The 15,321-nt window shown below is 40.8% G+C and overlaps 1 protein-coding gene across 1 annotated transcript; it reads left to right on the top strand.

Annotated features, from left to right (window-relative positions):
- Window positions 1-4,747: 4,747 nt before the first annotated feature.
- On the top strand, window positions 4,748-11,766 carry LOC118096414 (lipase member M-like). The gene is made up of 9 exons (XM_035138226.1): window positions 4,748-4,849; window positions 5,237-5,354; window positions 6,567-6,765; window positions 7,393-7,502; window positions 7,976-8,112; window positions 8,538-8,684; window positions 9,967-10,038; window positions 11,174-11,239; window positions 11,533-11,766. Exons 1-9 carry the CDS (start codon window positions 4,748-4,750, stop codon window positions 11,764-11,766), a joined length of 1,185 nt encoding a protein of 394 aa, XP_034994117.1.
- The last annotated feature ends 3,555 nt before the right edge of the window (window positions 11,767-15,321 follow it).

Below are 15,321 nucleotides of genomic sequence, written 5' to 3'. Positions count from 1 at the left end.
AGAAGCCACCGTAGACGGCAGGAGGGGTCTGAGGACTAGGAGGTAACAGGCAGGGAGGAGACAGGAGCATCATTCTGAGCAACGTTGGTTTCATTGATTGAAGTAAAGCACTGCAAGAAGCTCTCCGGGACTCTGATTTCGCAAGGCAGCTAGCAAGTGAGCTGTTGAAGGTAAGCTCCTGTCAGCCACTGACCTAATCTAGCAGGCTTTTATTATGTTCTTATTAAATACAGGCATCTCTGTCCCATTTAGAGGTTACACTAGGAGGCAGGATTTTGGCTATGTGCCATTGCTCAATGGGGAATTGTGAGCATAAACAAGTTCTGTGGGTTCCCTCCTCAAAACTGGAGTGAGTGCAGCTGACTCTTGGATTTCTACTAAGGCTTTCAACATGGCCATAGTCCTTTTCAATCAGGGTTTAGGACCGGTTTTGGCATAGAAACTCCTTTGGTCACCCCGTATGATGACCTCTGTCAAGAAAGAGACAATGCAAACATGTCCCTGTTAATTCTTTTCGCCCTCTCAGCAGCTTTTGATACCATTGACTATGATATCCTTCTGGAGCGACTCTCCGAACTAGGGGTGGGTGGCACTGCTTTGTGGTGGTTCCAGTCCTACTTGGATAGTCGTTCCCAGAGGGTGTTGCTTGGGGAATGCTTTTCAGCCCCGTGGAACCTTCAACGTAGGGTCACTCGGGGCTCAATCCTATCCCCCACATTGTGTAACATCTACATGAAACTGCTGGGTGGGGTTATCTGGAGATCTGAAGTACGTTCTCAGCAGAATGCTGATGACACTCAGCTCTATTTCCCCTTTACATCTGCAGGTGAGGGAGTGGAAGTGCTGGACCAGTGTCCTGCTTTGGTAATGGACTGAATGAGAGCCAACAAACTGAAACTCAATCCAGATAAGACAGAGACACTCTTAGTGGGTGGTTCCCTAGGCAAGATGGGTGGGAGATGGGCTGCCTCTGTAGATGGTTTGCAAACTTCACCTAGTGCAAATAGTGCCTTGTTGCTCACCAGAGCAAGACGGTTTGAGCATATTACACTGATCCTGGTGTAACTGTACCGGCTACCAATTAGTTTCTGGGCCCAATTCTAAGTACTGGTTTTGACCTATAAAACCCTAAACAGTTCAGGACCGCAATACCTCAAGGATCACCTCTTTCCATATGAACCTACCAGGACCCTGACGTCATCTTCTGAGGCCCTTCTTCGTGTGCCTCCTCCTCGAGAGGTCAGGAGGGTGGCAACACAGGAAGTGGAATGCTCTCCCCAGGGAAGTTCACCTGGCACCTTCATTATATACCTTTAGGCGCCAGACAAAAAAGTTCCTTTTTAACCTATGCCCTTTTAAAACGTGGGGTTGTTTTTTTGGGGGGTGGGGGTTATTGGCTTGTTTTTATTTTGATTATATATGTTGTGGTTTTATATTTTGATTTTGTTCTGTGAACTACCCTGAGATCTCCAGGTATAGGGCAATATATAAATTCCAACAACAACAACAACAACAACAACAACAACAACAACAACAACAACAACAACAACTGTATTGCCTTCAACTCTTCCCTGTAAATCAGTCTATTTTGGACCAAGATAGTGGCATAGCTAGGGCTTTTGCTGCCCAGGGGCAGTCACCGAGTTTGCCGCTCCTCTCACTGTTCCTCATCTGGGAGCCCTGACGGCTTGCCACTGTCCTCCTCTCTGCTCCAACCATCCTCCTCCCCCACCACCCCGTGCTTCCCAAGGGGCAGGAAATAAGGTTCAAATCTCCACTGGGCCATGATGCTCACTGGGTGACCATGACGATGTCCTCTCTCAGCCTAACCTTCCTCACAGGGTTGTTGTGGGGATTAAATGGGGAAAGGGAGAACCATGTATGCCATCTGGAGTTCCCTGGAAGAAAGCATGGAAAAATAAATGCAGTAAATAAAATAATAATTAACTGCAACTGCACACACACACACACACACAGTGTAGGTGCGAGCTGGAATGAAATGTAATTCATTTGGCTCTGGCATGTCACTCAATTGCTCTTGGAGCACAAAAATTAGCAACAACAACAACAAGCTATTATTTATAGATTGAATCAATGTTAGTTCTACTCAGAGTAGGCCGACTAAGGGGTATGAATAACTTAACCCTGTTCATTTCAATGGGTTTAGTTTGAATACATCTTGCGGGTGTACATGGAATACAAAATAATGATGACAACGCACACATGACAAAAATAAATAAATGTAGATATACAAATTATATGTCACTAATTTAAAAATAAATCTTCAGGTGGGTTACATTTTTTAAAATAATCAAGGAAGTGCAATGTACATTTTAATGCTTTGTGCAGACTTGCCATCATGGGTGTGTGATAATCCTTTTGTCTTAACAATTTTGCTTGTTTTGCATCTGTTACCAGAAAGACGTGTTGCATAATTATATAGTAGCTGATGAAAGTGAACATATTATTTGCAGTTTATTACAACCTAGGTCTTCTTCAGTGTGTATTGGAGATGTGGTTGCTATTGATGAACAGGAGCAGGTAAGCAAAAAATCTTTTCTTCCATTTATCTTTTTCATTTCTTTTCTGGTGACATACCTTAGTCTTACATTTTAATAGCTTGCATTTAACAGAGTTAGACATCCAGTAGAAATTAAGGCTACTTGCACAAAGTCTGCTGGCAGGGAACTGATGCAGCCATGGGGGAACCACAAACTGAATAAATGTGTGCAGAATTATTTATATATTATTTTCTTCATTGCATTTGTAGCCTGCCCTTCCTCCATAAGGAGAATATGGTTTCATTGTGGGGCAGCGGGTGTGGGAAAGGAGCTCAGGGTTGACAGTTATGTGTGTATGTTTCAATGTTGGAAAGTTTCCTCATGACGGGGGCTCTGAGTGAGCTCAGGTTTGTTCGCTGTGTGGTGGGTTGCATATGTGCTGTTCCTCGTATTCGTGAAGAAAGCTTGAAACAGTTGCAAACTTATAACAAATGTTTAATTTTGTTTTCAAAAATACCTTCAACATGATCAACCTCCCAGCTTCTGTGGTTTCTAACTCTGCTCTGGCCACACCTTTTCAGTCCTTGTTCCTTCCAGCCCAGCTCTTAATAAAAATAAAATAAAATAGCAATGAATTTATTAATTAATTGCCACCCATATAATTGGGTTACCCAAGCACTATGGGCACCTCCCAAGAAAATATTAAAAACACATCACAACATCAACCATTAAAAACTTCCCTAAACAGCAAAGCCTTCCGATGTCATCTAAAAGTCAAATAGTTGTTTATCTGTTTTTCATATGATAAACAGGGTGGGCGCCATTACCAAGAAAGCCCTATACCTGGTTCCTTGTAACTACACTTCTCCCAGTAATGGCCGAATCTGTTTAGGGCTTTAAAGATCAGCACCAACACTTTGAATTGTGCTCAGAAATGTACTGGGAGTCAGGGTAGCTTATGTAGGACTGGTTTTATATGGCCGCAGTGGCTTTTCTTAGTTACCAGTCTGGCTGCTGGATTCTGGATTAGTTATCGTTTCTGAGTCATCTTCAAAGGTATCCCCACGTAGAGCCATAGCAGTAGTCCAAGTGGGAGATAAGCAGAGCATTTACCACTCTGGAGAGACAGTGCGCAGCGAGGTTGTGTTGCAGCTGGCTTGGCAAACGGAGCTGGTAGACAGCAGCCCTGGACGCAGAATTAACGTGCACTTCCATGTACAGCTGTGAGTTTAAGTTCTGTGTGCCTTTGCCATAGTGCTTTTTTCGCAAAGAAAATAGGGGCCAGAACTCCCCACTGAACTGTGACAGTAAGTTTTTACTGTTATCTGAGAGGTGCCAAAACCACACTCCAGTGTGTTCCGACTGGAAGAGCATCACTGATTTTTTAAAGGACCATTTTAAGAAGTTGGATCCTCCTAACAGAGGGTCCATGTTGTGCACGGCCCTGGAACTCTTCCCCAACCGGCTTGTGGGTGGGGCTTTGCCCTGTTCCAGCCGGTGGTGCCACAATTATGCTGCTGGCCTTTAGCCAATTGACAACGTGGCAAGGTTGAGGGTTGGGGGTATTTATTTGGTGGCGCGACATGGGGACCCTCTCTTGCTTCGTGCTGGTGAACACCCGCCCATCCACCCATTAGTTAGGTCATGTCTGGCCTTGCTTTGGACTTCAGTTGGTCAGCTGTTTTAGAACGGGGCCGGGTAGGAATTTTTCCAATGTGGCAGATTGGCTGTGGCCACTTGATTTTTGCTTACCTCTTAGCAATCGTCACAACTTTGTAAGGTTTTGCGGTTAGGCATTGGTTTAGGGGAATGTGGGGAGTGGAGGTGTGGCCATCACCTGCCCCCTCCAATTAATAGGGTATCCGTTAAAGAAATCCGGGGTTATGGATCTCGTCTGAAGCCCGGGGAGGGGCTAGGGACATGCCAGGACACCTGGGAATCCCAGGGGTGAGCACCAGTCAATATACATTGATGGAGCTCCACCTGCTGGTTGTTTACCCTTCCAGGTTCCTGCAGGGTGGGCAGGAGCCAGTTATAGTTTGATACCAATGCCTAAGCCAATACCAGTCACACTTGTGTATTCAATAAAGTTGTGGCCAAAATTTGCACATTAACCTTTAAACTGAATTCTGTCTCCACTGTGCTTTTATTTCCATGGGGGTTGGGTTTTTGGGCTCGGTGCACAAAGACTTCCCATTTTTGCTAAGGAGTTTGAAGCAACAGATATTGTTTTACACAGGTCAGCAATGTGGCTGTTTTTGGCAGTGGTGTCCTTAAACCAACAGACAACCGAGTCAGAAGAATTCCTAAGGAAACGGCACTTGAATCCCCAAGAATTTATGACTCTTGTGAGTTGCTTGTTCAGATGCATTTGAAAACAACAGGCTATTGATAGGACAAAATAATTTGTACATAATTCTTTTAACTGATAGCATTTGCTTTTCACAGAAGGATTTCTAGGCCTGCCTATGTTACCCCAAAGAGGGCTTGATGGATTATAATGGATTAATTTAGCTGACCCCAAGGTTAAATGACATGTTCTGTTTAATGCTTAATACATGGTGTATGGGTATCTCCTCCTGGTTGCTTTTGTTCATTACACCCAACAGGGGAGGAAGGCAGGATCCAGAATTTTTTTCTCTTTCCCTCAGCACCATTGTAACTAGAATCCCCTGTAGCACATCTAGATTTAGAATAAATGTCTCAATTTGATGAGAATTTCTTTGTTCTTGCAGAATGAAATAATCCAATATTGGGGATACCCCAGTGAAGAGCATGAAATCCTGACAGAGGATGGCTACTACTTGCAAGCAAACAGAATTCCTTATGGAATGCACAGTTCTATGAAGACAAGTAATTTTTATAGGATTCCACATAGCCCAGAGAAAACAAATGTGTGCTTTTAAATGCTTAGAATTAACTACTGTAGCTTAGTTAAGTAAAGTTCACTGAATTAGTTCAAAAATCTTTTAACTACACCTGACAGTAGTTGCCATAATTGCTGGGTGGACTGAAAGTGAATTAACTTCATTTGGGGGTACAATTTTTCAAAAAATTCTAATTCATATTCAAGTCCTTTCTTTTCTTTCTTGTCTTTTAATGCTTTAGACTCTTTGGACTTTAAGATTCGGAATGAATGAAGACAATAAGTCACATTCCACTGTGTGTGTTTTGATGTGATCTTAGTCTTCTTACATATATTTTATATGGCAGCACAGCAGCTTAAAGCATTGAAACTGAGGAAAAATGCCAAGGATAATTTGAATTGAACTCTGAACCAAACATGAACTGAACTAGTTCATTTTGCAATTTGACAAATGTAGGGTGGAACAAGTTTCTTTCTGGTCATGTTGTACTTGAACTAGGATTAGTTTATTTTCTAGAAAGACTTTCCAAGCTCTGGTGTCTATGTCTCTGTGTGACATTGAGTAAGAATGAAGTGCTTGGGTTAAGCTTTTGTGTGTGTGCATAAATGGTGATTTAATTGCAGGAAAGGGGTACCATCTTCTGCCCAGTTTCTCCTATCTGAGCTCAGCCTAACACCTTTTTGTCTTTCCCTACCTTATTTCTGAGCCAATCACTACGAGGTGGCATGAATAAATGATTTATTTATGCCATGGAGTCAGACCCTGCTCAAGACATTTTGCTGCTTGATGGGCCAACAGCCCTCTCCAATCCATTCCATGTACAGAAGCCATTAAGACAAGTCAAGGGACAGCATCTTAGGTTAACAGGGTTGGGAGCAGCAGGGCAAGTCACATGATAATTATGCTTCAGCTCTCTCTTCCAACTTCCAGCTCCAGATCCTCTGCTACCTGTAGAACTGCCTCACTCTGCATATCAGTAGGGCCAACCAAACTATTGTTAAATAGTGCCAAAAGGTGGGACAGCCATGGCACATCACCTAGTTAGAAGTAATTATCTCTGTCATATACATAATTGTATCTATTCTGGACTAGAAGAGATCATCACAACACACAATGTTGATGAAGTGAACAGAAACTATCTAAAATGTAGATTGTCTACAATATTATCTAATGCCCCTTTTCTTGTCCCCCCCCCCAGGTCCTAGGCCAGTTGTTTTACTGGTACATGGTGTTTTGGGTGAAGGTAGACTCTGGATTGCAAATATTGCCAACAATAGCCTGGGATTTGCTCTAGCAGATGCTGGCTATGATGTTTGGATAATAAATATTAGAGGGACCAGCTGGTCTAGAAGACACAAGACCCTGTCAATTGACCAGGAAGAATTTTGGAATTTCAGGTATAAAGGGACAACTTGGATAGTTGAGACAATTGTAATAATTAATGCCTCTGAAGTACAACTGATACCAATATATCTTTTTTCCTTCTGTTGTGTCAGAAGTGCTTCACTCCTGGAAAGACTTCCCAAAGACGGGAAATGGTGGACTGTGGTTCCTTTTCTTGTTATTTTTAGAGTGTATATTAACATGGCAAAATTCATGACTTTCTCTATATTCATGCAGGCTGAATTTGTAGAGCTCTGAGATGTAGATTAGGATCATAACTAGGACTGTGCATTTGCTGTGGATGAATCCTAGATCCTGAACTGAATCAGGCCAATATGGGATTGCTGGGAATGTGTAGATGAAGCCCTAGATTGCCTGGGGCTGGGTCCACCTGGAGCAATACAAAGATGTCAATGGGGCAGTGGTGGATGGACAACCACACGTTTAACTCACTTAACATTCTTTTTAAAGGCACAATTGCATTTAGGAATGGGAGATCACAGCCCAAATCACCCCAATTCACCTCATTATTTGGGGCAGAGTCCATACATACCTCTAATAGTGTGCCCTACTAATGCAACATCACATGAAGGTAAGGGGAGAAAACTTCACTTGCATTTTGTTCGTGTAATGTCTTACAGCTTCCATGAAATTGCGATATATGATATTCCCGCAACAATAAATTTCATCCTGCAGAAAACTAAGCAAGAAGGATTGTATTTTCTCAGTGTGTCTCAGGGTGGGACACTTGGTAAGTAATATGAAATGAATGGAATCTATTTACTCCTTGAGCCCTTAATTTTAAAACCTTCTTACAATCCAAATTTCGCATCACAGATATACTTCAAATCTAATAATTCAGATTGAAGCAACAACAAGCAGGAATTTAAGAGAGCTTTTTTGGTGTTGGTTTTGAGGCCTCTGGTTTTGAGGCCTCTCCAAACTGGTTGCAGACAAGTATATAGGAACATAGAGAGCTGCAGTACCAAGTCAGACGCTTGGTCACTCTAGCTCAGCATTGTCAACACTGACCGGCAGCAGCTTTCCTGGGTATCCGATGGGAGTCTTTCTCAGCCCTACCTTGAGACACCTGGATTGAGCACACATGAATGTGCTCTTCGCCTAGGATAAGACCATTCCCCAGTATAACAGAACCAAAGACTGAGTGTGCATATTGACTCTGGTTTATAGCTGCTGAATTCTGGAATTCTTTCTCTTTGGCAGGTTTAATTGCCTTTTCACTCTTGCCACAGCTTGCTCAGAAAGTCAAGCTCTTCATGGCTTTGGCTCCTATCTATACTTTCGTGGACACCAGTGGACCTCTTGTGCTATTTTTCAATCTTCCTGATGGATTTATAAGAGTAGGTATTTCTCATAGGTTTTTAAAGTGTATATAGTCAGCTCAGTGATATGGGCATTTCATTACTCAAGCTTGGGGGGGGGGGGGAGCATCATGCAAGATGCTATATATGTTCCTTGGTATCTCCTGCTCTGAGCTTGAGTCCGCATCACCATGCATGCCAGACTTTTGAGGCCTGCATTGTCATTCACTGCCTGGCACAAAACAGCCGATCATGCACTAGGTGGCTATTGCCAGGGGGTGGGGGCAGTTGAAGTGTATATAAATCTGACCCATTTCCATGTTTTCCGGAGTCTGTTGCTGAAGCCTCAAAAAATCACTGCCTTGGGTCTTGCTTCAACTCCCATATACTTAACAATACCTGCTTTGCTTGGAAATTAATCCTAAAGAGACTCACCAAGATCTCTCTGTGTGTTTATTTTACAGCTGATATGGGGGAAGAAAGAATTTGTCGTTTTTAATAACAAACTGAAAAAACTGAATGCCAAGCTGTGCAGTTATCCCGTAATAGATCAATTTTGTATCCAAAGTGTTTTCCTGATCGCTGGATGCAATCAAAATAACTTAAACGTGGTATGTTGACTCTTTAAAGGTAAAGGGACCCCTGACCATTAGGTCCAGTCGTGACTGACTCTGGGGTTGTGGTGCTCACCTCGCGTTATTGGCCGAGGGAGCCGGCATACAGCTTCCAGGTCATGTGGCCAGCATGACAAAGCCACTTCTGGAGAACCAGAACAGCACATGGAAACACAGTTTACCTTCCCGCCGGAGCGGTCCCTATTTATCTACTTGCACTTTGACGTGCTTTCAAACTGCTAGGTTGGCAGGAGCTGGGACCAAGCAACGGGAGCTCACCCCGTCGCAGGGATTCGAACCACTGACCTTCTGATCGGCAAGCCCTAGGCTCAGTGGTTTAACCCACAGTGCCACCCGCGTCCCTATGTTGACTCTTTATTTTGCTAAATATATTAAACACTATACTCCAGTCCCCCCAACAGCAATATATTTTATTCTAATACAGTGTATAAGGATAAATTAACAATGAAATCCAAAGTATGACTATTGAGTAACTAATATGATGGAGTTCAATAGTACATGCTTCACATTATGCATGTATAGGATCGGAGTGTATTAATGTGTAATTGAGTGACCAAGTCTGTACATGTTGCAGCTACAATTGAGGGGAATTGAGAAGAATCTTTGTGGAAGAGACCCTGGAACATTACAGAATGGATAAACTATATGTTCCCCCCCTCTGATTTTTGTTGTTCTGAGTGCAATGATGATAGTATAAAATCAAGCCAAATTTTTATTGACAGCAGCAGACAGGGTACAGGTTGGAATGGCCTTGGGTCCCAGTATCAGTTGATCATTCCACGAGCCCCATATTGATGGAATGGGTCTGCTGGGTTTGGACCACCCCAAACCTGTTCCATTGAAGTCAGCCAGTGTTTAACTTTTCCTCACTGGGCAACCACGGTGCAGATTCCTACCAGGCTGATACCTAACACTGAGCTTGCAGGTGGCTGTGGTTAATTCTTCCCTCATGCCACTTATGGGGCACTCCCTATATTGTGCTGACACTGCCAAATGCCAATTCTACCCTCATACAAACAGAAGTAGAACAGAACTGTGAAGAGTAGGAGGAAAAGGAGCAGGAAACTCACAACCACATCTTTCCTGAGATGGATGCTTTTCTATGTAATATCCCTTTCCCTTTCTCAAGGTATATGTATGTTCCATTGCTATGATGCTGGTGATGTTTTTATAGTGCAATTCATCTATCTCCTTCCTCAGTATAATCAGAGACGATTCCAAAAGATAGTTATATTCTTCTTATTTTTCCCCAATCCAGAGTCGAGCAGATGTGTATTTTGGAATTCTTCCCGATTTTGCTTCTGTAAAAAACATCATCCACTTGGCCCAGGTGGGATTTAATTTATATTTTCCCTTATTTCTAAATTCAGAGCTCATTTGATGTACAAATGAATGCTTAATGTGTGTGGATATTTAAGAGTTTTCTTTTTTTTGATTTTCAGAAGGTGACAGGAAAGTTACAGTAAATGAAAAACAATATAGCAATAAATGGTATATGACAAACTGCCATGCACAGGAGCTTTGTTGCTCTGAATTATTGCTGGTGTAGTTGCCCGGTTACATGTGATATATGATATATATGTGCCTAAAGATTTAGAAATTGGCAATAATAACATGCAAATGAAAGCAAAAGTAAATATCCTTAAATTGGGTCATGAAAAAGAAGAAATAAAGAGAAACTTTTCTATTTCATTGTCTAAAGAATATGTTCTTAAACTTCAAACCTAAAGTGATTTTTTATTTATTATATTTGAAGTGATCATGAAGTTTGAATTTGCACACTGCAATTTCTCATTACCTTACATAGTTTGGCTATTACTAGGATTGGGAACATTAAGGATTGATTTTTGAAATGATTTTATACAAGTTTCAGTATCATTTACTTATTCATTTCCAAAGTATGCAAAATATTGGTAAAAACAGATTGCATCAGATACCATACATATGAAAAGTTTTCAAGATAAAATAATAATATATTCTCATGAAACTGCACACAAAATTATGAAAACAGTCTAGCAATCCATCACAGACTGCACTCTTTAAGTGTACAAAGAAATTCAAGACAAAATAGTTTATTTAATTGTTCGAAAATTTAAAGCAAGATCTTTCTTGACTATATCTTCTTCTTCTTCTTTTTCTTTTTCTTCTTCTTCTTCTTCTTCTTCTTCTTCTTCTTCTTCTTCTTCTTCTTCTTCTTCTCCTCCTCCTCCTCCTCCTCCTCCTCCTCCTCCTCTTTCCTCCTGTAGCAGCGTAGGATGGCTACCTATAGCCATGAAATACAACCAATATAATCACAAGAATAAAGTTTCACATCTATCTATTTAAAGAAAAGTTTCCACAGATTTATAGGGATTGGGGACAGGGTTCTGGCTATTCATATTGACAATTTTTAAATCTATGTGTATGATAAAAATATGTCAGCATTAAAAATTTGAAAATTCAGTACTTTCCCCCTTCTTTTATAGGTTTTTAAATCAAAAGAACTGAAATATTTTGACTATGGCAGTAAGAACAAAGCTATATACAATACGGTAATTATAAGGGTTGTGGTGATGGGGATTTGTCATTGATTTCAATGTGTTAAAGCTGCATATTTATTTAGGATTAACTCTCATTGAACTTAGTGCATCACAAAAGAAGAAGAAGAAAAGGTTTAGGAATAAACCCTGCACAAATTTATGACAGATTCATTAATACATTGGGAAAGAAAAGTTGAAACTAATGCTCAAGGAACCATTTCCCCATAATTTTGATGACACTGCATACAAACCATCGGATTGGTTGATGAAACCCATTTTAATCATTCTGATATTTTCATCCACAGACCACTCCTCCATTCTATAAAATCGAAGACATGGTTGTGCCAACTGCTGTGTGGTATGCTGGACATGATATTATAGAAAACAGAAAGGACATTCAGTTGTTGCTTCCTCGAATCTCTAATTTGGTTTTCCATAAGTATATTCCTGAATGGCAGCATGCCGATTTTTTATGGGGGCTGGATGCTCCTAAGAAAATATACCCTGATATATTTCATCTGATGCTGAAGTACAAATAAAATGTTACAAAAGTCATATATACTGCATATATTCCATTAGGGTTACCATATATTTGGAATTTCCCTGGACATATTTCAGTCAGGGTTTTGGCACAGAAACTGCTTTGGTCACCCTCTGTCGAGAGAGAGAGAAGGGAAACTTCTTCTTCTACTATTTCTTTGGCAATCATTCATAGTCTAGTGAGATCATCTTGCATAAACACAGTTTTAATAATGAGTTCGTAAGTGACTGTTGAGGCCAATTTTAGATCCACATTTCCTTCTACAGTGGGGACATTGGTTTCCTGGCAGGAGTTGATTATGGTGGGGATTTGCTAAGTGTGCCTTCCTCTTAGCATTTTGCTCCCTTGCGCCCTGAGTTTGAGTGTTCTCAAAGCCCATGACACCTTTGGTAAAGGCTGTTCTCCACTTGGAGCGCTTGCAGGCAAGTGTTTCCCAATTGTTGGTGTTTATACTACATTTTTAAAAAAATTGCATTGAGACAGTCTTTAAATCTCTTTTGTTGACTACCAGCATTACACTTTTTTTTTTTTAGTTCGGAATAAAGTAATAGCTTTGGAAGACTATAATCAGGCATCCACACAACATGACCAGTCCAATGAAGTTGATGTTGAAGAATCATTGCTTCAACACTGGTGATCTTGGCTTCTTCCAGTACACTGACATTAGTTTGTCTGTCTTCCAAAGTGATCTTTTGAGGAGTTTGAGATGGCGTTTATAAGTGGTCCATGTTTCACAAGCATACAGTAAGGTTGGTAGTACAATAGCTTTGTAAACGAGCATTTTGGTTTCCCTGAGAATGCCCTGGTCCTCAAACACTCTGCACTTCAATCAGGAGAAAGCCACACCCACAAAGCTCAGACGATGCTGGATTTTGGCATCAATGTCGACCCTTGAGGAAAGATAAGTGCCCAGGTAGAAGTGATTGATATTTTCCAATGTTACACCATTGAGTTGGATTTGTGGCACTGCAGAGGGGTTATTTTGTACTTGCTGGTGCAGCACTTTGTTTTTTTGGCTGTTGAGCAATAGGCCAAGCTTTTTGTAAGCTTCTGCAAAGATATTTAGGATGGTTTGGATGTCATTCTCTTCGTGTGCACACACCACGTTGTCATCAGCATACTGAAGCTGTTTGATGGAAGTTACAGTAACCTTAGTCTTTGCTTTCAGCCTGCTCAATTCTTTTCACAAAGACAATTTTCTAAGGCACAAGAAGGAAATAATTTTTGGCGCCCTGAAGTTCACACATGGTAGCCTAGGGGGTCTATGGACCCCAGATCAAGAACCCTGCTGTGGATCATTGTCCTGACAAAGAGATCATGATACCAGAGGTAGGAGAATGTACACCATTTCTTCCAGCAACTCCTGAGCTTTGCACCCATGGAGGCGCCAGAAGTAGGGTGCTTTTTCCCAACTTTGTGCTCACAATAATCTCACCAATCCACCAGGCCATTGTTGGGCAGCTCAAAGGTAGCCAGGGAAGTGTTCTCCTCCAAGTTGTAGTCACAGCTGGAAAGTGGTTCACGTTTGGGTTCTGATTTCAGACACAGCCCAGGACATGTCCAGGGATGAGCAACCTGGTTCTTACCACTTGTTGGACATCAGCCCCAGCCAGCATGGCCAACCGTCAAGGATCACAGGAAATGTAGCCTAGCAGCAATTAGCACAGGTTGCAGACCTTCTCTGATTAAGATTCAGAAACCAAGGCATAGGACTGTCTATGTTATAACATAGAAAGTATTAAGTATCTGTTCCTTAGGATGTTTTGGAAGAAGAATCAGCTACAGCACTTTTATTACCTGTATACGGCATTTACTTAAAAAACCTGAAAGCTGTTGAACAATTGGAACAATTGGAAATAATTGCTATCACCAACAGCAAGCTCAACAGATCCAGCAGGAACCCAGTTTATTAAAGTTATTAATCCTTATAAAGTCCCTTTCTCATATAATTGTGTGGTTCCTTTGTGTCTCACTGTTCTTCCTCCAACTCGTCTTGTTGTTATACTTCTGTTACCTCCACTTTTTCTCTCTCCCAGAAATCTTGTGCTCTTTGCAGATCTGTACATCTATCACTTTCAGCTTTGTAAGTGGAAAAGTCCCTCTGGGTATTCCCATCTAAATGGTATCTTCTGTTTCTTTAATGCCTCAACCAAAAACCTGTATTCCTTTCTTTTATTTGGGATTTCCTGAAGAATTATAATCCTTTGATCTTCTATGCTTAGATTGTTTTGAAAATGAGTTTGCAGATTTTTATCTCTCATTGCTCTTGAAGCAAATTGCACCCAAAAGTCCCCTGGGAGTTTCTTAGCTTTCACGTAAAATGATTGAATTATATAAGCTCTGTCTCTTGAATTCTCCATTATCTCGGGTTGTAGGTGTAAAAAAGATGCCAATTCCTTTGCCAATCTTTGTTTTAAATATTCCTTCCAAAGCTCCAGTATATCTCTAAACCTCAAAATAAATAAATACATCTCTGAGACTGCAATGTTGTCCTCTAAGGTTTATTTCTCAGCTTGCAGAGCTGACACCTGACCTTGAACTTCTCCTATATGCTTTTTTAAAATTATTATCTTGGCTCCCTTCAGAAAGTTTTTAAACTGACCCTTCCAATGGTGTTGTCCTTTTACCCAAATCTTTAATGTCACTGGTACAATCCTTAATGTTTTTAAATAACTCAGTCAATGCTAAATATTTTTGTTCTATAGATAAATGAATTCACATCAAAATCTCACTGAAATCACCTTCAACTGGCAGTGACACTTTTCTGCCATGGGCCTTCACCATCTGTCATATTCCCTTTTCACCAACAGTACCTTCAAAAATATCTTTATTGCTTTCCACACCTATCTTCTCTTGTCATGACAATATTTTGCCACAAGATGGTAGAATAACTTATTTTCTTAAAGTGTATACCTGTTTACATTCCACAATGCTCTTTTAGGGAGCCCTGTTTAGGGAAGCTTTTAATGTTTGATGGATTTCTGTATTTTAGTGTTTTGTTGGAAGCCGCCCAGAGTGGCTGGGGGAACCCGGCCAGATGGGAGGGGTATAAATAAATTATTATTATTATTATTATTATTATTATTATTATTATTATTATTATTATTTTCCGTTGCACCAAAATTAAGTATTCATATTGTATCCAACAGAGTCCATTGGCTACAACTATAAATGGAAAATAATTGTGGTAGAAACAGTCCTTTCTTGAATTATTAATTTATGTCCTTCTATTTCACATTTCTCTATCCACTCCTTTCTTCAGCAAACCAAAGTCCCCCCCCCTCAAAAAACCTCCTCTTAAATCAGCATACAATTCATTTTAATAGTCAAATACCTTTCGGTATGATTTTAATCCACAAAGGAAATTGAGGTTGAGATTGTTTTACCAGTTATTCTTGGAGTAGACCTTCCTGCGTCATTTGCCACCCCCTTTTTACACAACGCGGCAACATGTTACTTTGAGAAGTAAATTAAAGCCAGCACACAGATTTCTTTTGCTGCTTGTTGTTTACCATACTAAATGGGTTGTCCTCCTCACTGTGTTTCTGTAGTT

The sequence above is a fragment of the Zootoca vivipara genome, chromosome 5 (assembly GCF_963506605.1).
Source record: "Zootoca vivipara chromosome 5, rZooViv1.1, whole genome shotgun sequence".
Taxonomy (NCBI): Eukaryota; Metazoa; Chordata; class Lepidosauria; order Squamata; family Lacertidae; genus Zootoca; species Zootoca vivipara.
This window is presented reverse-complemented; position numbering and strand designations above follow the sequence as displayed.

Excerpts from the sequence above, each read along its gene's own strand:
- LOC118096414 (XM_035138226.1), top strand. The coding sequence starts at position 4,748 with ATGTGGCTGTTTTTGGCAGTGGTGTCCTTAAACCAACAGACAACCGAG. Across the intron at positions 4,850-5,236 it reads CCCAAGAATTTATGACTCTT|AATGAAATAATCCAATATTG; the intron begins GTGAGTTGCTTG and ends TTGTTCTTGCAG. Across the intron at positions 8,685-9,966 it reads ATCAAAATAACTTAAACGTG|AGTCGAGCAGATGTGTATTT; the intron begins GTATGTTGACTC and ends TCCCCAATCCAG.